The sequence below is a fragment of the Globicephala melas genome, chromosome 1 (genome assembly GCF_963455315.2).
Source record: "Globicephala melas chromosome 1, mGloMel1.2, whole genome shotgun sequence".
Lineage (NCBI taxonomy): Eukaryota > Metazoa > Chordata > Mammalia > Artiodactyla > Delphinidae > Globicephala > Globicephala melas.
This window is the reverse complement of record NC_083314.1, coordinates 14,160,895-14,186,942: the sequence shown is the minus strand read 5'-3', so window position 1 is coordinate 14,186,942 and position 26,048 is coordinate 14,160,895. Positions and strand designations below refer to the sequence as shown.

The following is a 26,048-nucleotide window of genomic DNA, read 5'->3' as shown; positions in this document are numbered from 1 at the left end:
TAAATTAATGTCTCCACTGGCCAAATTACTGTTTGTCACCAATACCTAGCCCAAATGTTATCTCCTCTGTGAAGACTTCCTGACTAGATTAGGTTAAATTAGATGCTCTGATGTATGTGGAAAGAAAAAGGAATAAATGAATATATGTTTTAGAGGTTCTCATTTAAAAACATTTATCTGTAAATGTGTATATAAGTATACACACGTACACACACACACACACATACACACACACATACACACACTCCAATAGGACAGACATTACATTTACTATGTTTAGTATCTGGCATGCTGTTAGTGCTAATAAATATTTATTAATGAATGAATGAAGTAATGGTGTATCAAACATAAAAGAGCAATGTAATTTGTAAGAAAAAAACCATCTTTCTAAGTTTCAGTAGGGATCATTTCTCTATTGGACAGGTAGATTTTCGTGGCACTAGCCAACCAAATCATATGTGACCTGAAAGTTATGAGACTGAATGCTTTAGGAACTATGAAGTAGCCATTCATTTATTTATAAAATCAGCTAGTCAATAAACAGATTAAAACCTTTATCATCTGAACAGAATCTAGTTTTCTAATTCGAGTAATAACAACGGAACCTTGAAATGAGTCTCATTCCATAAATAAGATTTTAATATATATGACCTTTTACAAGGAAGAAATACCAGAGTCATGTCTATTACACAACGAATTTACCATTTTCTGTGTGTGGATGAAAGAAAGGAGGGGCTGGAGAACGGTCTCAAAAAAATTAATCAATTAGGGGATAACTATTGTAACAGCCTCGTATTCCTAAATGGACCTTCAAACAGTTGGTTTTACTGGTTACAGCATAGACTTAACATAAGTTTGCATTCACTTAGCAGATTTCAAAAGCTATATCTTAAAGGGTTTGAAATGGTACATTTTTCAAAATATACCCAAGAAACACAATTAGTATTTAGGGAAGATATTGATTGATATACATATGTTTTGCATGAGTATATGATTTCAACTGATGGAGCATTTTTCTCTTAAAAGTATTTTATTATTAACTAAATGGAATGTCCCATCTGATACCAACACCCAAGTCTACCTAAAAAACAACATACTAGAGCAAATGAACAAAATCCGTTAAGCAAATGAATATTTTCTTTTTTGACATGAATTGGTGAAAGATATACCGAGCCATGTAGTCAGACGTATGTATACTTACTGACAAAGATTAGGTTTCAGATGTCATGAAAACAGTACATTTTAGTTCCTTTAAGGGAGTTCAAGATCCTATTCCTTAAAATTTTAACTTAACCGTGAAAATTAAAGAAAATGCAAAAGACAAATGCATGACATCAAGTGAAATGCCTACTGATTTCTCAATTCAATAAAATAATAGTGAATAGTGGAAAGAATTTAATATTAGAAATGAATAAACTAGAGGCCCACCTAATCCTGTTAACTAGCTGTGCGACTTTAGGCAAAGCCCCTTAACTTCTCTGGGTCTCAGGTTTCTTCTCTGTAAAATGTAGCAGATATTTCATTATTTAAAGCAGATAAACTCTAAAGTCATCTTTCACTCTAAAATGTTAATATTACAGTCAGCCCTCTGCATCTGCAGATTTTGTATCCATGAGTCAACCAACTGTGAATCAAAAATATTTGGGAAAAAAATTCCAGGAACTTTCAAAAAGTAAAATTTAAATTTGCTACATGCCTGCGACTATTTACATAGCATTTACATTGTGATTTCAACTATTACATAGCATTTACATTACATTAGGTATTATAAGTAATCTAGAGATGATTTAAAGTACAGAAAATGTGCGTAGGTTATATGCAAATACTATGCTATTTTATATCAGGGACTTGCGCATCCTCAAATCTTGGTATCCACGGGGTCCTGGAACCAATCCCCCTGCAGATACCAAGGGGCAACTGCACTTTAAAAATGGACATTCCAGTTATATGTATTTATGTGGCCTAAATTTCTTCTATGCAGACATAAATTGTAGCATTTCACTATACCTAAACTATGATCAAATAGCTTAAAGTATCACAGTAAGAACTAAGACCCCACGGAACTTACTTACAATTCACCATTTCAGGGCTGCGTGATGTTTTTAATTCCACTTGTATAAAGAACCACAAAAATGGTATCACTTTGAAGCCATAAAAGTTACTAAATTTATCACAGAGTAAATATGTGGAAGAAAAATTCAAATATTGCAGGAGAGGTTAGGCATCCGGACTCTAGCTAAATTTCTTTTAAGCCATTTTGGGAAGTAAAACACAATTAAAAGTATTTTACCCAGGGAGAGAGCTAATGAAGCCAAGGTCACTGGTTCAGTTCCCATGTGAGCCATTAGCCGTGTTTCATTTGACGGTCACACACTTGCTACCCTCTTAACCCCGACTCACCATCCTTCACAATCGTGCTAGTGGTCACAAAGGAAATTTGGCGAGACTGTTTGGATGCATAAGCCAAAATCTCTCCCCTTTGCCAGAAAAATAACTCAAAGGTCAAGCCTCAGTGATATGACCTCATCCAACTATAGATGGATCAGCTGACCATTGTGTTTTTTATTATTTTTATCATCATCACCATCATTACGATGCTGGCAGCGTAGCATCATGGCTAAAAGAGGAAGCTCTGGAATCAGACTGTCTAGGTTTGAGTCTTTACTCTCCCACTTACTAGTTCGATGACTTGGACAAGTGGTTTAACTCTTTAGGCCTTATTTTCCTAATTTTCAATGCAGGTATTATAATAGTATGGTGAAGAATGAATGAGTTAATCATATAGAAAATTCCTGACACATATTAAATACTCAGTAAATACTGTTATTATTATCTTTCCATTGTCATTGTCATGTAGACTATTTAGCACTTTCTAGAAAGCCTATGTATGAGTTTCCTAGGGCTGTTGTAAACTAACTGAGTGGCTTCAAACGACAGAAATGTATTCTCTTACAGCTCTGGAAGTTGAAAGTCCAGAATCAAAGTACTGTCAGGACTGTGTTCCCTCCAAGGCCTCTAGAAAACAATCATTCCTTGCCTCTTCCAACTTCTGGTGGCCAAAGTTGTTCCTTGGTTTATGGCGGCATAACGCCAATTTCTGCCCCCAACTCCTCACAGACGGCTTCTCCCTGTGTGCGTCTGTGTCTCTGTAACAAAATTTCCCTCTCCTTTCTTTTATAAAGATATCAGTCCTTTGGATTTAGGCCTGTCCCATATCCAGTATAAACTCATGCTAACTTGATTACACCTATTTCCAAATAAGGTCACATTCACAGGAATCTAGGGGTTAGGACTTAAACATACCTTTCGGGGGGACACAATTCAACCCACTATAGCATCAAAACCAAAAGAAAAGAAAGAAAGACACAAGGAAAGGGGGTAAAGCAGAGAGAGGTAGAAGATCTGTTGCTAGTAGTTATTTGGGGGAAATAGAAATAAATAGCTTCAAGGAAATCACTAATTCTTTACCTATAGCTACACTGTGGCCGAAGCCAAGCCCTGCAAAAATACCTTTGGGCCATGAGTGAGAAACAAGGTAAGGCAAGCAGACCTCTTCTACATGGGTGGTGGCAAAACGCTGTAAAACTCCTGTCATAATTTTGGCTAAGTTATTTAGCACAGTCCTGCAAATGGCGCCCTCCCTCTGTTGTCATGACTAATAAGTTGTGACTTACTGAGACAAATTCCCTGGGCCCTGCACTGGATGTGAGGCATCCTTGATGATCTATTAAAACCCAAAGAAGGTGATGATCTGAGACTAGTGTTTTCCCTGAGGACTGGATGCCCCACAGGGAGGGTCATGTGTTGTACAATGTGCTTAAGCAAGTTCTCAGTCTAAGCTGTTGTCCAGTCAAAGCTTGCCTGCGTCTGTAAATAGTATTTTCCTCCCCAGGCAGTCTGACCCAGAAAAGATAGCCTGATAAGTCTTCTTCCCAAAAGAGCCAAAAAGGATGAGGAATCGGTGGCTTTAGCCCATCACTGATTTAATATATGGCATCACCATGACGTCACCATGTCCAGTTTTCTCCTCCCAAAAAGCAGTGCTCAGTTTCTACTATATTGACTCAAGTAAATATGTTCTCACAATGGCAAAACACAGCTCACCATAGCAAAACCCTCAGTGGGAGAAGGCTGTATACTTGGTCACAGTTTTAGGCTTTAATTTAGGGGTAGGAAGCACAAGTATAGGAAGAAACTGGTGATGAGGGATTCTGATATTTGAAAATGGATGAGTTTCCCAAAAGAAGAACATAAAACTCACTGGATCAAATTCAGATAGAAAGCTGGCAGGTTACCAGATGCGTAATTGCATGTTGAATTGAGCTATAATCCTCAGCACTTCTGAAAACAATGAAGATGTGCAAAACGATAAACCACATTTGTTTTAAATAGCAGTATTTGCTTAGCATTGCTAATAACATCTTTTCTTAACACTCTGGTTAAGGCTTGAGAGTTACAAAAATAATGCTACCTTTTTTTGTGCAGGGAAGAAAAAAGAAAATGTATTGGGGGGAGAAAATGGTGCATCCTATGGGGGAAAATCTGTATTTTGCGAGGAAAAAGAAAATGTGTTCGCTGTCCGGAAAGATAAATTTATATATGTATTTTTTAAAAACAACCTTTTAGGTTTACAACGTATGCGTATAAGGTCTTTGTACACAACAGTGTGGGTTTTACACCAAGTCAAGAAGCAACTGTGACCACGTTAGCCGGGCTTCCGGAGAGAGGAGCTAACCTCACTGCGATTGTTCTCAACCACACGGCCATAGACGTGAGATGGGCTAAACCAAGTAAGTCAGCTTCTTACATCTTTATTTCCCTTTCCCATATGTGTACCAAAACGAATTTAAAATGGACACATTAAAAAATGACAGAAACAAAAAGCCAAGTTCCCTGTGCTATTCTTCCTCAAAGGAAGTTCTCTCTCCTACTTGTCCATCCTTCTTGGGCCTTCTCTTCCTCCTTCCATTCCTTTTGGATGGGGAATGTAGTTTTTGTCACACCAGTTGTGATAGAAATGTCCATATGCTAATTTGATAGCGATATAATATCGTGCGCTTTCCTGAAGAGAGCTCTGCCCCATCTCATAATTCATCACTTATCAGCAAGATCCATTCACTAGGATTGCAGAAGTATGATGGTTTTTTTCCAAGTGAATTGTCTTCAGCACTGGTAACAGCCAGAATTCCAGCTTGATACAGGAAAAGGAAGCCTGGCCACCATCCCTGGACTTGCCACCATCACTGTTATTGCTTCAATAACACTGCGGTTCACCCTGGGCGCATTCAGAACACAACTTTATAGGCAGTTAGAAGAGCTCCCATATGGATATAATCTGTTCCTGCAACTTTAGAAACCACAATAATTGAAATTTCAGATCTGGTCGGTCAGTAGAGCAGCATTTCCCAGCTGATCTGTTAATTTGTAGTGATCCATTATCACAATCAGAAAAAACCAAGACTGACTGTATCATGGAACTATGTATTGTAATCCTCCTTAGAAGCATCACTTGAGGTCTGGCAAATCGTTGAATCAAAACTTGCTAGACTATTACCAAATACTGAGAAATATCTGATTTGGAAATCCCCAATGAAAATATTCGTTTTGTAAAAGTAAACTGTATCTACTAGGATAATCATCTACTAGTACATAAAAAGTTGTAAAATGACTCCAGCTTGGGCAATCGTAACCTTCTGATTTTGATTTTGTTATCGCTTAAGACGAGAAGTGCTTCCTATTTCACTTAGAACATCTTGAGGGAATTTACCCCTGTTACGTTGTATCAATTGTTGATTAAAACCAGTGTTAGGTGACATTAATTGTAAATTAAAACTAGTACTGGTTATGTCGATCTACACTGCCACTAAATAAGCCATTTTTACCAAAAGACTATCGCTCTAGGGTTTTTGTAAGGTTGCAGGTTTCTAATGATCTGTGTCACCTCTACTGGGATCTCTTAAACCACTTACATGGAAGAACATAAGTTAATTGATGGTTATGATTACCTTCTGAGACACCTCTGTGAAAAACTACAAAGTTTTTATCTGGAGATGGATTTTTATGTATAATATATTTTCACTCATCTCCGTCTTTCTATTTCACCCTCAATACCTGATTCATCTTAAAAACCTACTTAGAAAGGTGGACGCCCTCCCCCGTATCTGACGTTTGAATACTTCTGTTAAGATCTGGCGGCTGAATTATCACCAGTGTAGGTCCTTTATGTTATAATTGCATGCCTGAAGTAAGCGTGCTTATAAAAACTGACAAACCTAATAGATCTGAAGCAGCTCACTGAAGTTTCATTACCTTGGTAAGCTGAACCTCTGACCTTCAGGATGTAGGTAATGCAGTCTGCTGTTATTTCCATTCATACCTTAGAAATTTTTCAGATAACTATTTGTGAGCACAAAGGTTAACTCTCAGAAGAGGGTCAGCTCTGTGAAAGTGTGTTGCATTATCATTTTCTTCCTTCCTGCAACCTGCTAAACTAAGTAAATTAAGTAGTCACTCCACTGTGAAAGGGCCACCTCTTTTTTGCAAGTTTAATTTCAATTGTTTTCTTGATTTGTAGGATAAAGTTGGACCTTGTCTAACATGCTAAAAGGCACAAAACTATAGGTTGAAAGTCATGAATAAGCTTATGAATATTTGCTTATTAAAAACCATAAAATATATTTTTAAAACATATTCTTTCTTAACTATGACCCTCCACATGGGCACACCATTTGGATAGCAAAATATCTCTGATAAATTTTTACCAATCACAGCTTAACAGAGATAGGTATTAAAGTTTTAGAAGCACCTATTTTAAATGTTTGCATCTCTGTGTTGATATCATGTGAGGAAAAAGCATCCCTGCATCTGTTCAGTTCATTTTTATGGCAAATATTACAAACTGGCAGCACATGGACCATACTTACTCCCATCCTCCATGCATTGTTTTGCCAGCAGCATTTGAAAAAAAAATATTTTGCTAACATTTAACAATTAGAAGATTTCACATAAAGATTTTGGATTGATCTGAAAAACCCAATGATTGGGTGAAACTCTTCCCACATTGCTGAAGGGAAAATAATCAGCTGGCACTGGTTTCCCCTTTACACAGGCTGCACCCTCCTATCTTCCTGGTCCCTATATAGACATGAGGTTCTTATCCCTGCTTTCCATAATGAAAGATAATAGTTCAACCTAAGTGAAACACCATGAAGATAAATGACATAGTGGGGGGAAAATCCCACTTTTATAAGAAAAGATACAAAAATACCTTCACTTAAATTGTTTATGTAGCCCTAGGAGTTAGAAACTGGTACTTAATAACTTACCACAAATTACAGTTAGTCAGTAGCACTTCTCACACTCAGACTTCGAGCTCGAGCATCCCATTTTCGACTGTTTCTCCTGCATTTGTCCTTAATGGTTATTAGCACTTTGTCAAGAGTGATTTAGTGAGATCCTTCCCATTTTGACTGCTCACTCTAAAATAAATGGTGAAAAATGCCCACGAGGGAAGGGGGTAGAAAGGCAGTGCCGCTTCTGAGGTCTCCTCGCTAACGAGGTCATTGACAGCCGGAAAAGAGCAAGAAAACACTGGAGGTGGTGAGAGAGGAAGGAACTGAAAAAGAGGAAATGGAAAAAATCATCCAGAACTCTCCAGAAAATTTGTAAAGTATGAAGGCATCACCATTAAAAAAATTGAAATCCACATAAAATTTAAATCCACATAAAAAGCATCTGCCTCATCTTGCTCTCTTAACCAGAAACCGCTAGATTTTGTAGCTAGAATTTTTGACTTGTCGGAGCTTACCTTGTTCAGGTGGCAATACATATACATCATTCCAAATCTCACCTCTTTTGAAAGCACCCACCATCATTGGCTCACCTTGTCCCTCTGCTTCCCCTCCTGTCGCTCCAGTTACCAAAGCAAATAGACTGGATGCGCCTTTTCCACTGGCTTTCTGCCTGTTCACTTGTGCACCTTCTGTAATCTGACCTTCCTCCCTTGCATTCTACTGATTTGGTCATCTTGAAATTATTCCCATAATGACCCAATCCAATGCTCTCTTGTTAGTGCCATCCTATTCTGTTTCTCTGTGGTAGTGGGTCCATAAATGACCCCTCCTTACTCAAATGCTCCCTCCTGTGTCACCAGCTACTCTTGTTCTCATCCCCTAAAAGCTTTTTTTTTAAGTTTTTACAGTTTTATTGAGAAAGAATTGACATACACCACTGAATAAGTTTAAGGTATACAGCATGATGGTTTGATTTACATATATTATAAAATGATTACCACAATAAGTTTAGTTCTCATCCATCATCTCATATAAATATAATAAAAAGTATTTTTTTTCCTTAGGATGAGAACTTTTAAGACCTGCTCTCTTAACAATTCTCCTATATATTATACAGCATATATAACAATTTTCCTATATATTAAACTATCATCATCATGGTGTATGTTGCATCCCTAGTACTTATTTTTTTATTTTAATTTATTTTTTATACAGCAGGTTCTTATTAGTTATCTATTTTATACGTATTAGTGTGTATATGTCAATCCCAATCTCCCAGTTCATCCCACCCGCCCCCCCCAAAGACTTTCTCAAAGTTCCTCCTATTTTTCACCCTCTAACTCTCTTGTTGGTGATTCCATCTAAGTGTTTTAAATTCTCCTAACTAGAAAAGTGGCAAAACTCTGTGAAGCCATATGAAGGAATAATTTTTAACATAGGCTTTGGAATCAGGGAAACTTATGTTTGACTCCCAGTTGCAGTATTTTCTAGCGCTATGACCTAAAACGAGCCACTTAACTTCAGTATATCCTAGTTTCCTAATTCAGAATACAGAGATAATAATAATAACTGCCTTAAAATATGATGATAAAGATGAAATAATATATGTTTAGCACTTAGTAATCATTTAGTATTGGTATAAAGTATTGTTCTCTCTGTAAAATGTTTACAGTGCTTTCAGCAGCATTTTACCAAAAAACTTAGGCAGCCATTTCTTTTGTTTGCCTGCTTTGGGTTTTGTTTTGTTTTATGTTAATCATTTAGAGTCATTTTTTTTTTTCAAAACAAACTACTTTATATAGATGTATAGTCGATTTACCATGTATTAGTTTCAGGTGTACAGCAAAGTGATTCAGATAGATAGATACATAGATTCTTTTTCAGATTCTTTTTCATTATAGGTTATTAGTGAAGCCATTTCTAATAAAAAAATTGGGACATAATTTTGCAAAGCATTCAGGTAAAAGCATGTCTACAGTAAGCTGAAGATGGATAAAGACCAAATCTCACTTTATAATTACCTGACTTGGGTAGAAGGTAGAACTACTAACCACTGCTAACTCCCCTTTTCCTTTTAGTGGTGGTGCCACATGTCCACCAATCTAGACTACCTTTACTAGCCTCCTTTGCAGTTAGTTGTGACCATGTGACTGTGTTTCTGCCAATAGAATGTGAAAAGAAATATGAGTCTTTTGGGGTCATAACCACAAAACACTAGGTACATGCCTATCTGTTCTCTGCTCAGCCTCTCCCTGGACTAGACTGTGGATGCTACAGTGTTCTCAGTTTCAACTCTGCAGGCATGGCCAACACCCTAAGAGATCCAAAGCCACATAAGAGAAAGAACCTGGGTTCTCGAATGACCACACAGAGCACAATCTGATTCACTTCCTTTGAAGCTATTGTGTGAGTTACAGATTAACATTTATTGTATTTAAGTCACTTTATTTAAGGGCTTCTTGGTTACAGTAGCTTAGCTAACTAACTCTGTCCCTGTCTGCCCATATCAGTTCACTTTAAGAGCAGGAATGATCTGTCCTGTTTCCATGGCCAAATATAGAATGATGAATAATTAACACATTTCATATACATTTCCTTTAAATACAGTTTTCTCTGGAAGGTTATTGATTGAAAGGAGCTGGAACACAATGAGAGGCTAAAGGAGCTGGGGGCAGGGTGAGTTCCAAAATGCAGGTATTTGTTTTAGTTGCATAAACTAGATAGAAGGCATCTGATATCTTGCTGGGAAAAATAAGGAGCCTGGCTTGGATCATAGCTCAAGAGACTCTACCCACTTCTTCATGTGAGCAGTTTTACCCTCAGGCAGAGTAAAAATTTTCTTAAGAAGTAGTTGTGATAAGTTCAGGTTTTCCAAGAAGTGCTTAGTTGATGACAGAGAGCTCTGCACAATAGAACTTGGGGAACTGGACTCTAGTTTGAGAATCTGTGAGCAAGAAAAACACTTCTATTATAAAATAGCCTTAATAGGATCCTTCCAAGTTTCTATATAGGAACGAAGTTACCACCCACTGAGCCTGCTGAAGAATTCCATCCTAGACAAATCAATTAGGAGACCTATTGGGCTTCCCTGGTGGCGCAGTGGTTGAGAGTCTGCCTGCCGATGCAGGGGACACGGGTTCGTGCCCCGGTCCGGGAAGATCCCACATTGCCGCGGAGCGGCTGTGCCCGTGAGCCATGGCCACTGAGCCTGCGCGTCCGGAGCCTGTGCTCCGCGACGGGAGAGGCCACAACAGTGAGAGGCCCGCGTACCGCCAAAAAAAAAAAGAAAAAAAGAAACAGCAACAATTAGGAGACCTATTAAATGGAATGGTTTACTGTAATTGCTCTAGATCAGGGCCACAGACTTTTTTGTAAAGGCCCGGAGAGTAAATACTTTAGGTTTCGCAGGCAATATACACTCTCTGTTGTAACTACTCAGTTTTGCCATTGTGGCATAAAAACAGCAATAGATAACTCTTATGGGCACTGAGATTTGATTTTCACATGTCGTGAAACACTATTACTCTTTTGATTTTTTTTCCCAACAATTTAAAAGTGTAAAAACCATTCTTAGCTCACAGGTTATATACCAAGAGGTGGCAGGCCAGATATGGCCAACAGGACAGATTTTACTCATGGTAAAATCATGAGTTTGTTGACCCCTGATCTAGATGATAAAGATCTAGAGGACATAACTGATGTTGATAACAATCTCTAAAAATAATCCAACAGCATATACAGAGTGTAATCCTTTTGCAAGAGGACTTCAACCAGCCCATCTAATAACTGTTTTAAATTATTTGGAAATCCATTAACCAAGAAGAGGGGCTTGTTTTAGATTTGAGAATTTTCTATGCCTAAGACCACATTTCTGACCTGTACATGGAGAGCACCAGCAAAAATGTCATTTAATAGCAAAGATTTTATCCAAAGCTTATAACTCTCTTCTTCAACTCACTGAGGTTGACCTGATATGCTACAGTTAGGACAATACCTACTTATAAATGTCTGTGGTCTATAAAATATGGGTTACTGAGAACAGGATTAGAACACCTGAGAAATATTTCCCAATGTACACATTTAACATAATCTCGTAGGAAATCCTCATACCATCCTGCTGCTTCAAACACAAGTTAGTATTCATAGCTTAACTCCAAAGTATATGTATAACTCTACTTCAGATATTCACACTTTAATTTTGAAGTAAACCTGGTGGCCACAAAAACACTTCAAACTCAAGAAGTCTCAAGTGAAACAATACCTTTCAAATCCTCCATCCCATAATTACTCCTATGTTTTCATCTTGATTCCTAGGATTCACACAAGACCCAAGACCAAGACTCAGACTTTTATCTATAGCTCTTCCTTATCCCTTTCTAAACTCTCCTGGGTCATTTAAGGACCTTGGCTCTTTCCATGTGGTGCATCCACATTCCTTCAGGCCTTGAGATCCTTCTCTTGCTGGGAAAACTAGAGACAATCAGAGATGGTCAATTGGTCTTTAACACCTCGGTCCAAAAATGGCACAAACTGGCCACATGACCTCACCCAGATGCAAGGAGCCCAGGAAATGTAGTCTACCTATTTGACAAGAAGAGAGACACATGGGTCTCGGTGAGTGCTAGGGATTTTTACCACAACTTTTCTGTAGTGATTTTTAAAGTTTAATTGCTATTTAGCCTGTTAATGCTGCTAGTAGTTAGTGATGTCTTTCTTGATTTTTCTGTGTCTCTCTATTTTATGTATGATCAAGAATTTAGTGTAGTGTTACTTTCCTTGCCCTTCTCACCTGCCACTTTCAGTGTTTGGTCTATAAATTATTATATAATCATTTTACACAACTAACTTCTCTAGTTTTGATATTTTATCATCAATTCTTAAACTTCATGAATCTTAAGTTCTGGATCTTGATTCACCGTTTTGTCTTCTAGATAACATTATTGGAAAATTTTTATAATTAAAGTTAAATAAGTTAAATAAATGAGCTATATATTCTCTTAACTTCTGCCTAAATAAGAACATTTGTCTGTTGTCCTTGCACATTCTCTTAATTTTTACCTATATAAGAAAATCTTTCTGCTGTATTTGCACATAAATAATGACTTAGCTGTGTATGAATTCTTGGATCAAAATATTTTCCCTCAAAACTTCTTGAAATTTTTCCATTGTCTTCCAAATTTGTTGTTCCAGAGAAGTCTGAAACTTGCCTGAATTTTTTTTCTCCTTTGTAGACGATATTTTAATTTTTAGTTTATTTGAGAAATGTCTTAATGATCCATGATATGCCTGTGTTTGGATATATTGCCATTATTTTAGCCAAAACTGTATTAATCTATTCAATTTATAGACATAAACCTTCATTTTGTGTCAGGTTTTATGGGATATTTTATATCCTTGATTATTTATTCCATTTCTTTTTCAAGTTAGTTAAATTTTTTTCATTCTCTGTTCTCAATATCTATAATTTTGACACTGATTTCTTCTTAGTCATTTTCCTCTTTATTTTTTTCCTGTCCTACCTTTTTAACTCTGTCCTTTTCTGCTTTCAATGTGGATTTTAATTCTGCCATTGCTTCTTATGTTTCCTTACTTTCCTTTCTTATTTAAGAAGGTCATTTAATATCTTCATGTCTTCATGTCTATCTTTCCATAAAACAGTCACCTGTTTCCTAGAGCATCTTTTGCACAAAGGCATGTCCCTTTCGTTATTTTTAAAAACACCATGCAAATGTTTTATAAAGCTTTCATCTTATTTGTATAGAAGTAGTATATGAAAGACAAATTCTACTTTTGGAAGTTCTGGACAGTGTTTCCCTTATCTTATGCTATCAAGAACCCTTGTAATTCATGTTTTTCTCTTTTCAAAAAGAGAAATATATTCAGGTCCAGTTTTTACCAATCCACAGGGAGGGTGAAATTTGCTCGTCTCCTTATTCCAGCTATTTCAATTCTAACAGTGTTCCTCAAGGTCAGCAACCTTGAATTGTGTGTTGGCCAGTGGAACTGAGGATGTATCTTCTGTTTCTTAGCTGGTTCACTGACTTAGAGCCCACTGAAATTTGAAAACCTTGTTTGAACAATGTAAAAAGACACTCCTTTGCATGTACTGCTCCCTGAACTTCTCACAGTATGACTAGGAATATGAAGATCATTTAATCTATTTAATGTGTTTCTACTGTTTTTCTGTGTTTTGGACTCTGCACTGTAATGTCAATGAAGGAAGAAAGATGAATGTTGAAGCAGATGGCGAGAGGCAGGGCAGTGCAGAAACCTGGCCCGTGTTGCCTAGAGATGCTGCCTGTTTCTGGTTAGAAGAGTCTCATCCCATGGAGTAAGATGGAAGCAATGGAACTGAACCCCATCTTTTCCTTTCTTCTTTGGGACAAGATTCTGTTCTATTTCAGGGGGTTGACGTATGGCGCATGGCTAAGAATGGACATTTAATGACATTTCATCCAGATATTGTCATATGATCTTTGCTCATCTTGAACTTATGGTGCTAGCCCCAATATTTTCAGTGTATATACACAGGTCCATTCCCTGGAACTTGATAGAAGAGATATCAGGCACATTTAACCATGGTAAAATCCATTTATATTTCTGAGTAGAATTTGAAAGCATTTCATTAATACTGTATCTTTAGCACTTGAATTTCTAACCGGCATGCTTATGTAACAAACTAAAATACAACAAGAACTTCAAATCTAGCAGACTTTCTATTATATCTTAGCTGCCATAAATTAATGAGGAATCATACTGTAGGGCAGCAGAAAATAATTCTAATGATAGAAGGAACTTTTGCCCTCACAGAACCAGTGACTTTGCTGTACTCGACAAATATTATCATTTGGGAAAATATCAATGGACACGAAGAGCCAGTTCCCGACAATGCATTATAATGACCTCATTATTAAAGGTGCTTACGTTTTGTGACATCAGAGAAAAGAGACATCTCAATCTCCAGCGTTTTCCAAAGTAGTTGCTAAAGATCTCTTACTATAAACTCTTTCAACTCTACTGGCATACCAAACGTTTATAACTATTGCTGGATGTTAGGCCAAAGTGGTAGTGCGCTCAGGAAACAAACAAAAAATAAAAATCAAACCAGCATTCAGTTTTGATGTAAGACCCCCCCCCCCAAGATCTTAATGAACAGGGGTTCTTAAAAGAAAGTCATGCAGTTCCCAAAACCATATTCCTTTTCATGGCCATACGCCAGGATCTCACATATTAGAGACACTGTACTTCAATAACCATAAAGAGAAATGCCACCTTTCCCTCCCCATCCTTGCTTAGTGCTGCAGAACAGTGTTAACACAAGCTTTTACATACAATTTTTGGAGCATTTACATACAAAACTCCAACCCCCAACCCTAACACAAATCAAGGTAATAGATCCTGCTTAAGGTCTTCAAAAATAATGCTAATTGAAGCAGAGCAGTATACTATTTTGTACCTAAGAAAATCTGAGTGTTGTGTATCTTCTTTTTAAAGCATCGTAATAGGAAAATCATGAGAAGAACTTAGTGCAAGAATGGAGAAATTGGGTGAAAGGAAAAAGAAAACAACAAACTGGTCTTTGAAAGGACAAGGGCTGAGGAATTGCTGAGTTATATTTGTGAGACAGTAAGCGATTCCTTTTAGCATCCTTTAAGAGCTTGTCTACATCTTACAGACAACAGTGAACTAGGAGAAAAGGATGGGAGCCTTGATCAAAATTCAAATATCATCCTAGGATCCTACTGAGTGAATCTTTAAGGAGAGCATACTACTTCACTTTGCTACATCAACAGTGCACATAACAGGGTATCTGTCTAAACATTCTTCCAGGTATCATTTAGCAGATTTTGTTAGCAAGTGAAAAAATTCCTCAAGTTTTAGAATCTGTGTCAGGACATGCCCTCATTTATATTAGCATAGAGTTCTCTCTAGAACTATTACTTATGAACAGAAGTTTTTCCCTGTACTGCATATTTTTATTTTACTCAATTTCCTTTCATAAGTATTATATCAAAGTTTTGAAGATTAGTTATATACTTATAAATATTAGGTTGGCCCAGGAGTTCATTTGGTTTTAAGTGAAAATAAAAGACACAGTTTTCATTTTTACCAAGAACTTTACTGAGCAATGTATTCACTAACCGAACGAACTTTTTGGCCAATCCAATAGCATAATTAACATATTTAAAAGCAATTTAAAAGTTTATTTTCCTGTGAAGTTAAGACGCTATGCAATTAATTATGAGATGGGGGTGGAATCACCTTTGTTTAAAAAAGGTAAAACCCAGCACCCCTCTAAGGAAAATTCCATAAGCTTTCCCTTTTCTCATTCTAGGAATAGCTAATGATAGTGTATTCTCTGTCTTTCCCCCCCGAGACCCTTTTATATCAGCTACATTTACAGTGTCCTGTGTTAATTGTTAACAGCTTTTCAAGACCTACAAGGTGATGTTGAATATTATACACTTTTTTGGAGTTCTGCTACCGCCAATGAATCTCGAAAACTCCTCCCAGATGTAAACTCTCATGTCATTGGCCACTTAAATCCAAACACAGAGTATCGGATTTTTATCTCTGTTTTCAACGGAGTCGCCAGCATTAACAGTGAAGTGCTGCATGCAACCACTTGCGACGGCGGTGAGTCCAGATTTCAAGGGATGCTCGGCTTCAGAGATGCGAATGAAATTGATTGATTCTCGCTGAGGCTGAGATCAGTCATCCTTCCATTATAAAATTTCCGGTGTTGGAGGGAAGGGGGTCGGAGCTAAAATGCTTAAGTGCTAGCTGTCGTCAAGTGGCAGATCAATAAGTGGTCCCGTGGAGACAGCGACACAAGGCTCCAATCATGGAATATTAGCCCAGTTTGTTCCTGTTCTTTTCAGTGTATGCTTAGTTGGGAGCTGAGTTCACGTCAATACATGGTGACATTTAGAAACATTTTTTTTTAAGAATTGCTCTCAGAAGCAGGATGCTGTTCACAACGACAGCCAAGCACAGTGAGGGCCCTCCCTGAGTCACCAGAAATGGTAGGTGGAAGTTCAGTCACTGAGAAAAATTGCCTGTGACTCATTTCTAAGCCAGTTAGCAAGGGGATGGAAGCAAGGGAAGCAACTTGTGAATCTGAAATGTGTTTGGAATGGTCTTTCTAATCTTTTTGGCTTTCTAAAGTCTCATTATAAACATTATAATATCATTACCTCCAAGCAAGCGTTCCAGGTCATTAACAGAGCACTTTAAGTGTGGAACCCATTTCCCTTCGTGGTGCCAAAGGTTGACACCTTTTGTTTATAAAATGGAATGGATCACAAGGACAATTTTTCAACTAGTTAAGATGAGCTCTTATGATAAAAATAGGTCTTTGCATAGTTATTTCTGACATGCTTGAATAATTGTATAATTTAACGCCAAGCAAGATTTTTTTTCTAATGTTAGATTTCATCATTACCTATGGTAATCAACATTCCAAATCATTTACATAATGACAATATTGCATTATTGCTTCATATTGCTTGAGTTACAAGCTAGTAACATCAAATGATTTTTCACGTTCCACCAGCCTCGATATATTTGAGTTATGTTTTTTTTGCTTAAGGAGCAAATTTTCATTCTTTTTTTTTTTTTTTTTTCTTCCCTGAGAGGTTTGGAGGAGTGCAGGGATGGGAACAGAGACAAATAATAGATATGTGTTAGTGGTGCAGATGGGTGAATAATTTATCATCATATCCCACTGGTCACATAGTATTGAAGATTAGCACTACGCTGGTGGTATAAAGCATTTTACCACCAATTCTCATGGTTTCTAACTGAGAGTATAATAAGCCAATTTACAGAGGACTACAGACTGTGATAACTTCATCAGAGGAAAGCAGATAAGCAACAAACCCTTCACTCAACCTAAATACTAATCGGCATTTAGTTTAACAAGTGCTTTTTCAGAGGCAGCTGGAGTTTATTTGGTTTCTTCCTTTAATTCCAGAGCCTCAGGGCATGCTTCCTCCAGAGGTTGTCATCATCAACAGTACAGCTGTACGTGTCATCTGGACAGCTCCTTCAAACCCAAATGGTGTTGTCACTGAATATTCTGTCTATGTAAATAATCAGCTCTACAAGACTGGAATAAATGTGCCTGGGTCTTTCATTCTGAGAGACCTGTCTCCCTTAATGATCTATGACATTCAGGTTAGAACGTTGTTTTTTTGAAGGTTAAGCTTATGGGTGTGTTAAATAAAACATGCTGGGTTATGTCTCTTAGTGGATACCTTCCATCTTGGTTACACATGATTTATTTGCTGGGGAAGGGGAGAGAAAAGAGGGAAATTGATCTGGATTAAATCTGTTTGGGGCGGGCAAACACACGAGTCACTGGAGAGGGGATAATGGGACTGTGGAAAGTGATGGTGATGAGGATGGTGATGATATTGTCACTGGCAAAAGGAAGCAAATCATGTGTTTGCAGTCAGTCTTGCCAAGCAGCTTGCCTTTTTCCTGGTTCTTTTACTGATAACAAAACCAGAATTAGCCTATAACTGTGGAGATATTCTTTCTACTCCTATTTCTGCTACTTATTAAATGTCATAACTTTAGGGAAGTTACGTAACCTCTCTTGGTGTTGATTGTCTCTTTTGTAAGAGCAAAGGACTAGATGACTTAAAACATTCTATCCCCCTCTAGCACTCTGTGATTCTGAACCCAACACCAATAGCAAAAATAAATGAATGTATGGCAGACGAAAAATATTAAAAGATTTTATCTGAGGATGAAAGAAATATATCTGTTCATCCTTCAACAAATGTTCAATGATCCTCACCTATATGAAAGCAATTGTATTTAAGTTTTTTGCCCTTGGACCTTTTTGAGAATCTGTTGAAGTCAGTGCACACTGCCCTAGAAAAATGTGTATATTTTGATGTTCATACGACAAAAGTTAACATGCAATTTCAGAGAGTGCCTTGACCATTTGAGAGCCAACTCCTAGATCTCTTTGAGATCTACTGATCTTAAAAGTAGAAAAAATATAAAGAATATTAAGGCATATAAAACAAGGAACTTACCTTCAAGGAATTGGAAACCTTGTCAGAGCGCTAGGATATAAAAGATAACAAGGCCAAATGCAAAAATTAATGATAAAAACAGGATTTTTCAGAAGCTCAAAGTTTAGAGAGAAGGGTTGCCATATGGTAAATTTTTAACTAAACTATGCTCCTTCTAAAATTTATAAGAGCTTTTTAAATATTTTTCAGAAGATATTAAGTGCGGAAGTTGTATTTGACCACAGAAAACTTCACTGGCTCTGTTCATTAAGTGAACATTTCCCCAGCCCCTTCTTTCCCACACATATGAAGGTGAAACATATGTAAGCATCTAGCTACAACCAATGCATTAGCCTCTCCACTACTAGGCCTAGCTTCCTAAGAAAATGACATAAAAAGATATTTCATAAAAGAAGAAATGTGCATTGATTATTTTTCATTATGTTCCATGATTCCCGTCTACCCACCTGAGTTACCTTAGCCTGGACCAGTGGACTGATATTTTTGTTCATGACTCTTAGAGTGAATCTATGTATATGTGTAGCTCATCGATCACATCATAAAATGAAAATCACATTCAAAATAAATAGAAATATAACCTTATGAACAAGGTTAGCATAGGAAGGTGATGAAGGATTTGCTGTATTTTCCTCTTCGGGACGCTGGTGGAGAAAACCAACTGAGCCCTTGAAAGGCAGCTTATTCATTTGCTTTATAGGACTCAATATACAGCCTAGGGGTGAGATCACTGGGTGCTGTGCATGCATATGCAGTATCAGCCTTCCAACCATAGAGCAAGAGTTGACATGTAAGCGTTCCAGGCATGTTCTACTCTGACAGGCTTCACTCAGACCTATTGGTTTGAGTCACTAATGGCCTGAGGAGAGTGCATTTTGATCCAATTTGGGACATGGAAACAGATGAGGAGACAAAAGACCAAATTAGAATCTAACACTTAGATTTTGTTATAAGATGTTCTTATTCTTCATAACTGTATTTTTATGAAGCTCCTCACTGTCCAGAAATGCTGCACTTGAAATAGTTGTTGCATTACTGGGACTTTGAATATCAAATTTCAAAGATTTTTATTTCTGATGTGAAGGGTGATTTGGTTCCATTTAAAATGTGCACTTAACTGATATGCCTAATACTTTAAAACTAAGATTCCCTATACTAACACCCTCTGTGAAATAGCCACTGATTTTAAAGCAGACATGTAGACGCACCAAAGCATCTGCTTTTCTGAATGAATCATTTTACATATCCCTTTTTAAAGGGAATAAGCATTTCCATTTTTAATTCAATTTTATCTCTTTTTGTGCCCCAAAGATGGAGACTTGGAATATTGCATTATCAAGGAAGTGAAAATATTGACACATTTCTCTAAAGTCAAAGTGAAAGCTTTCTGGAGAATCATTTAAATACACTTAAGTGTAGAACTTAAAGCTATGCTTATTATTTAGATAATAAGACAGTAGGGTACAGTAAAGCCTGAATCAGATATTTCATATCTTATCAGCTTGATCATATTCCCTGATTTCTCTGACCCCTCCATTTACAAACTTCTGAACGTGGAGTTGTAAAGATTCAACAAAATTATCTGTGCAAGTACCCATCATAATATTTGGCATATAAAAGATTCAGGTGAGTCAATTTTGAGTTATCTCACTATGCATCATATAATCAAATATTTCCCAATATGCATGAAGTTTTATTGTCCTTAATTCTATTATAGCAAGCATATTTTAAGTTCATCTGCCTGTTAAGTTTTTTGAGGTTTCATTGGACATATTCAGAGTAAACAGCCTTGACAGTGTTTAAATATCTACTAAATATTAGCTCAAAATGCTATGTGGCATAAATAAATCACACAAAAGCATTATAAAAACTCCCATTTAGGTGCAAACTGCCCCATGAACAAAGCGACATAGCTACTAAATATAACACATAGCACATTTGTCTTTCCTCAAATGCCAGTTGAAATTCAGAGAACTGTGTTGCTTTAAAGGCTCAGGATTAGTGTTTAAGATTCATTGGTATCTGGTATCCTCCATTTATGTATTAAATGCTGAAAGTAAATTAGCGTTGGAAAAAGTGCAGTTCCTCTTTGGTTTACATGTTAATGGAAAGCAGAAGGGTGTCGCTTCGTAGATTGTCCACGAGCAATCTCCTGTATGTTCATCTGTCTCTCCCCCCTCTTATCGAATATGTTCCTTCTGTGTTACTGATACTTGATGAACCTGATTTCTAATCTTTAGTTATTCCACCCTTCTCGGTTTTTATTCAGATTAGGTGGCAGAATTAAAGGGTGAGTGATGAGTTTCTGCTGTGATTAAGGTAAAAATACAATTGCAGCTGGAACAAATGGATATAAAATAGCTCAGCCATATTGGAAAGCTTCCCTAGACCTCATTTTTCTTCCATTAGACATTAGCATTGAGGCTATTTGCTATAAAGTGTCAAGACTTCCAGAAGATATCATCATTACCCTCTCTTGTTATAGATCCAGAGAGCAGTATGCAGTGATAACATATTATGCTTGCCAACTGTCACCTAAACATCCTCCCTTCCTTAACTGTGCTCCAAATAGACGAATATGTCTGTCTCTTTCTGAATGGTTGGAACCAGAAACTAAACATCACCATTTGAATCACTAGATCAATTGTTCTGAGCTCATTTCTGTGCTTTATTTTGACCTTTCCCACCAGACTCAATTAACGTAAAAAATTAAGATTGATTAAACCCTAAGATGCTGTAGAGAACTATGAGACTCCTGTGAAATGAGGGTGGATGAGGTTCAGTCCATCAGCAATCTGTATTTTGAAAGTATTTGCAATAATTCGTTTCTAAACTAACATTTGCAGGTTGAAGCCTGCACAAAATATGCCTGTGTGAAAAGCAATGGAACCCAAATCACCACCATGGAAGATAGTCCAAGTGATATACCAGCTCCCACAATTCATGGCATCACTTCAAGGTACAAATTTTTTGTCAATTAATCTAAAGAACTGATCATAAACAATGAAAATAAAAATCAAAGGTATCATCCCAGCCATGATAATCTCATTTAGTAGATTACTATAAATATGTGTGTAAATCAAATGTTTGATATTATTAGGTATTGATCTCCAATAGACACGTCCCCTAACATTTAAACTTTGATATCCCTGATTGCCCAGCTTCACTTCCTTTTACTCAGTAATTGTGAACAAATGCTGAAGTGCATGGAAAAGTTGTCCTTCAGTAAATCCTTTCGTGAGGCAAATAATACAACTTTAACTAGAATGACTACCTTCTAACTTAATCTCTTTGAAAAAATTAGATTTAGAGATATCAGATTCCGCTAAAGCTAGAAACATCTGTAAAATAATTACGGGAGATAAATTATTGAATAACTGTTACCAATTTTACCAGATTCTTCATAGAATCCTTTTATTTTTCTGTATACTTTTGTTGCTGAGTGGTGATCAAAGTTTGAAAGTGAGCCTCTTTTCAATTCAAAATAGCAATAAGAAGAAAAAGATTTAACATCAAGTTTCCCAAGCCAAAAGTGATATTAAGTTTTCATCTCTCTGTATCAAGCCAAGGCTAGAGAAAGAAACCTGAGTATTCCCATATCATACTTTTGCCCCAACCAAATGAATCACCCTTCATCTACACACACATACACACACCCCATGTACACACATGCACACTGGCTAAAATAATCAACCTGTTATAAAATATTTCAATTCTGAAGGATTCCTTTATGACGTATTGAAATTTCTAGGTCTTTTTTTTTTGTTAATCAGTTCAATAGTACCTGTACTGATTTGGGGAACTAGTGATTAAAATAATTAGAAAAACTCAAGTAATTGTATTCTTAGATGTTCGGAGCAAAAGTCATATCTTGTTTTCTTGAGTACATCTATAAAACACATGATGATATCTATCTAATGTAGGATATGTTCATTAATCGATAATTCCCTCAGCAGATTTTGCCCACCTTTCCACAGGATTGCCTACCTTGTAGGGGGAAAATGGTCAAGTTTAAGGGATACCAAAAAGCTTTATTTAATTTTTCAGCAAACACACTTGTGGGTATAATAATATAAGAAGTGAAAGTAATACAAAGAAATATAAGACATGGTTCTAAATGTTCACAGTTCCAGTCTACTGTGGCAGACACTTCCCTAAACAAATATTTATAGAACAGTGTGAGAAACACTACAACAGAAGCTTATAATGTGCAAGAAGTGCATTAAAAAAATACCAAGCTCTACCCATGATTATCAGTGAAGGCATCATGAAAGACGTGACATTTGAGTTCCTTCTTAAAGAACTCAAGGAAGAAGTATAGGTAGGTAGGTGGATGTTGTCACATTTCTTGCCTATTAGCATCCTTATGACTCAAGCTCAGGTGAATGGCATAAGGGAATATGTCTTAGATTACATATTTACATGTAGCTAAAAATAATACGCAGGCTTTTTTAGAAATAGAGCAAATACCCATATGTTTCTCTGCCTCTAAGATATTTTTTAAGAAGATGCTTGCAGATGATAACAGAGAAAAAATATTTTTTAGTTGTGGTTAAAGACTGCTTATCCCCAAATATAGTAAATTGGTGGCAAAAACATTAAAAAGGGTATACAACAAGAGCAAGGAAAATAGCAAAGCAGATGACAATAACAGAAGAGAGATTTTAATACAATTTTTGAAAGCAGTATTTGGCAGGGAGAGGCAAATGACTTTGTACAGTGGTGAAATTTACAACCAAAGTGTTGGTTGGCAGAGGGAGATAATGACATAAAACAAACTAATTTGCTCTGCCGGGAGAACCTCAATGGCTGAGCACTTAACAAGCTTTCAGAATTGTGAAGAAGAGGAAGATGGGGTAAAGTTCAAAGCTGATAGTTTACAAAAGAGTGGTTGGGACCTGTAATTAGTCAGGGTTCTCCAGAGAAACAAAACCAAAAGTGAAGACTCAGGAAAGCTGGGGGTGTAGTCCCAGTCCGGGTCCAAAGTTTTGAGAATTAGAGGTGCCAGTGGTATAAATCCCAGTCCAAGTCTGAGAGTGAGAGAAGACTGATTAGATCAGGTAGTCAGGCAGAGAGAGGAAATTCTCCCTTCCTTCACCTTTTCATTCCACTCAGACCCTCAACTGATTGGGTGATATGCCCACCTACATTATGGAGAGCAATCTGCTTTACTGTGTCCACAGATTCAAATGCTAATCTCATCAGAAACAACCTTGCAGATACACCCAGAAATTATGTTTAGCCAAATGTCTGGACACCCTGTGGCCCAGTCAAGTTAAAAATTACCCATTACATAAAATTAGCCATTACAGAATGAAAGGTTGCCTACCTCTGTATTATTCATCCATGTGTCTATTTCTCTTCCTCCATGTGGCATATTCCATCACCAGGAGATTAGAAGTTTTTTTTCTCAAGAAACTGAACAGAGGTATTTAGAAATTAGGGCTACTAGGCACAGTGGAAATCTGGGATGAGGGGCAAAGGTAAAAATCATGTTAAAGTGGTTAGACTACAATTAGAATGATGGCACCTCAGTGGCTTTCCCCAGCTCTGTTCTTAGAAACAAATATCTAGTCATAAATGTTTCCACACAGGAAGGGCATTCTTCTCTGGAAAAGTTTGAATGACTCCAAATAAAATACTTCCGGGAACTAGCAGATAGGGATCACCTAACAGAAAAGGTAGCTAACCATCTGGTCACACAGTAGTAAAGCACATCAGTCAAGAAGCCTCACTCATATACAATATAAAGCTTCTAGTCATCTTTTTTTAAAATCTCAAAGATGAAAAGAAAATTAAAACAGAGGAATAATTCAATAGACACAGGGACAATGCAGGATGAGGAAAATATCCATAACAATCTCAGAGGGATAAAAAGACATCCTCTATCTATAAAACAACACCAAAAAATCCTACTTGGAAGAAAGAATCAAAGTAAAGCAGGATGTGGGGGGGGGGGGGTACCTCATGGAAATTAAAAGTGTGAGAGCTGAATTGGAAATTTAAGGTAAAGTCTCTGAAAGTGCAATAAAAAGTAAATATGTTAATACAAATGAAATTTTTAAGAGAAAGTTTTAAAATCCAGGAAATCAAATATTTGGATAATAAGAGTTCCAGAAAGAGAGAACAGAGGAAAAAGAAGGGGGAAAATAATCAGAGAAAAATGACAAGAAAATATGCCCCCCCCCCACCAGAAAAAGGAAAAGACAATATCCCAGAACCAAAGATACCAGTATGTAGATTAAAAGCTACTATAGATACTAGCACAGTGATTGAAATAAGAGCCAATAAAGGGATATCATCAGGAAATTTCAAAATACCAGGTTAAAAAAAGCACATCCAAAAAACTTCTAGGAGGAAAAGACAGATGGTGTACATACTGCATTGGGAATTTGAATGGCATTATCAGACTATAAACAGTAACATTCATTGCTAAGAAAACAATGAAACAATGCCTTAAAATTCTGAATTAAAAAAAGAACCTTTTCGTCTTATAAATTCCATACTCAGTCACCTATCAACTGATATTGTTTTGGATTAGCAGAGAGGCAATTTAAGACAGGTGAAGAGAAAAAAAATATAGATTCTGTAAAAACTGACAAGGGTGTGAAGAGAACTGCCTAATTTTAACAATGAATTAAACTTCCAAAAAGATTCTGGGTTTGCTAAATTTGTTTACTTTTTAATTATTCTCTTAATTTTTTTATTTTGTTTTTAATTTACATATAGTAAAATACACTCTTTTTTGCTTCACAGTTTTATGAGTTTTGACAAGTACATATGAACTTGTCAAACATATGAACACCACTACAGTTAAGATATAACACTGTTCCATTATGTCAGAATATTTCTTCACACTGGCCCCTTTATAGCCACTTCCTTCCTCCTCCACCCTCCTCCAAACTGAGCAAACACTGCTCTGTTCTGTTCTCTATAATTTTTCCTGTTCCATGTTGTCATATAAGTGGAATTATACAGTATGTAGCCATTTAAGCCTGGCTCCTTTCACTCCGCATAATGCATTTAAGATTCATCCATGTTATTGCATATATTAATAGTTTGTTAATTTTTGTTACTGAATAGTATTCCATTGTATGAATATACCACAGTTTGCGTACCATTTGGGTAGTTTCCAGTTCTTGGTGACTATGAATAAAGTTGATATAAACATTATGTACATAATGTGAACGTAGATTCTCATTTCACATGGGTAAATAACTAAGAGTTGGATTGCGGAATCATAGCATAAGTTTACATTTTACTTACTTTATAAGAAACTGCGAGGAAAGGTGGGGAATGGGATGAATTGGGAGATTGGGATTGACATATATACACTACTGATCCTACGTATAAAATAGGTAACTAATGAGACCCTACTGTATAGCACAATGAGCTCTACTCAATGCTCAGTGGTGACCTAAATGGGAAGGAAATCCAAAAAAGAGGGGATATAGGTATACTTATAGCTGATTCACTTTGCTGTACAGTAGAAACTAACACAACATTGTAAAGCAATTATATTCCAATAAAAATTAATTTAAAAAAAAGAAACTGCCAAACCAATTTCCAAAGTGACTGTAACATCTTGCATTCCTACTAGCATTGTATGAGAATTCCAGTTGCTTCTCATCTTTGCTAGAACTTGATATTCTGCAAGAATTTTTCCTCTCTCTCTCTCTCTCTCTCTAGCTCTTTTAATAGATGTTTA

At 36.7% G+C, this 26,048-nt stretch overlaps 1 protein-coding gene across 1 annotated transcript in view; it reads left to right on the top strand.

Annotated features, from left to right (window-relative positions):
• USH2A (usherin) overlaps positions 1 to 26,048 on the top strand; it is a 773,776-nt gene that overhangs the window by 512,375 nt on the left and 235,353 nt on the right. The window contains exons 43-46 of the mRNA XM_060289919.1: positions 4,627 to 4,790; positions 15,720 to 15,929; positions 17,269 to 17,471; positions 21,187 to 21,299. Of these exons, the coding sequence (XP_060145902.1) occupies positions 4,627 to 4,790; positions 15,720 to 15,929; positions 17,269 to 17,471; positions 21,187 to 21,299 (690 nt within the window). The remainder of the gene's footprint in view (positions 1 to 4,626; positions 4,791 to 15,719; positions 15,930 to 17,268; positions 17,472 to 21,186; positions 21,300 to 26,048) is intronic.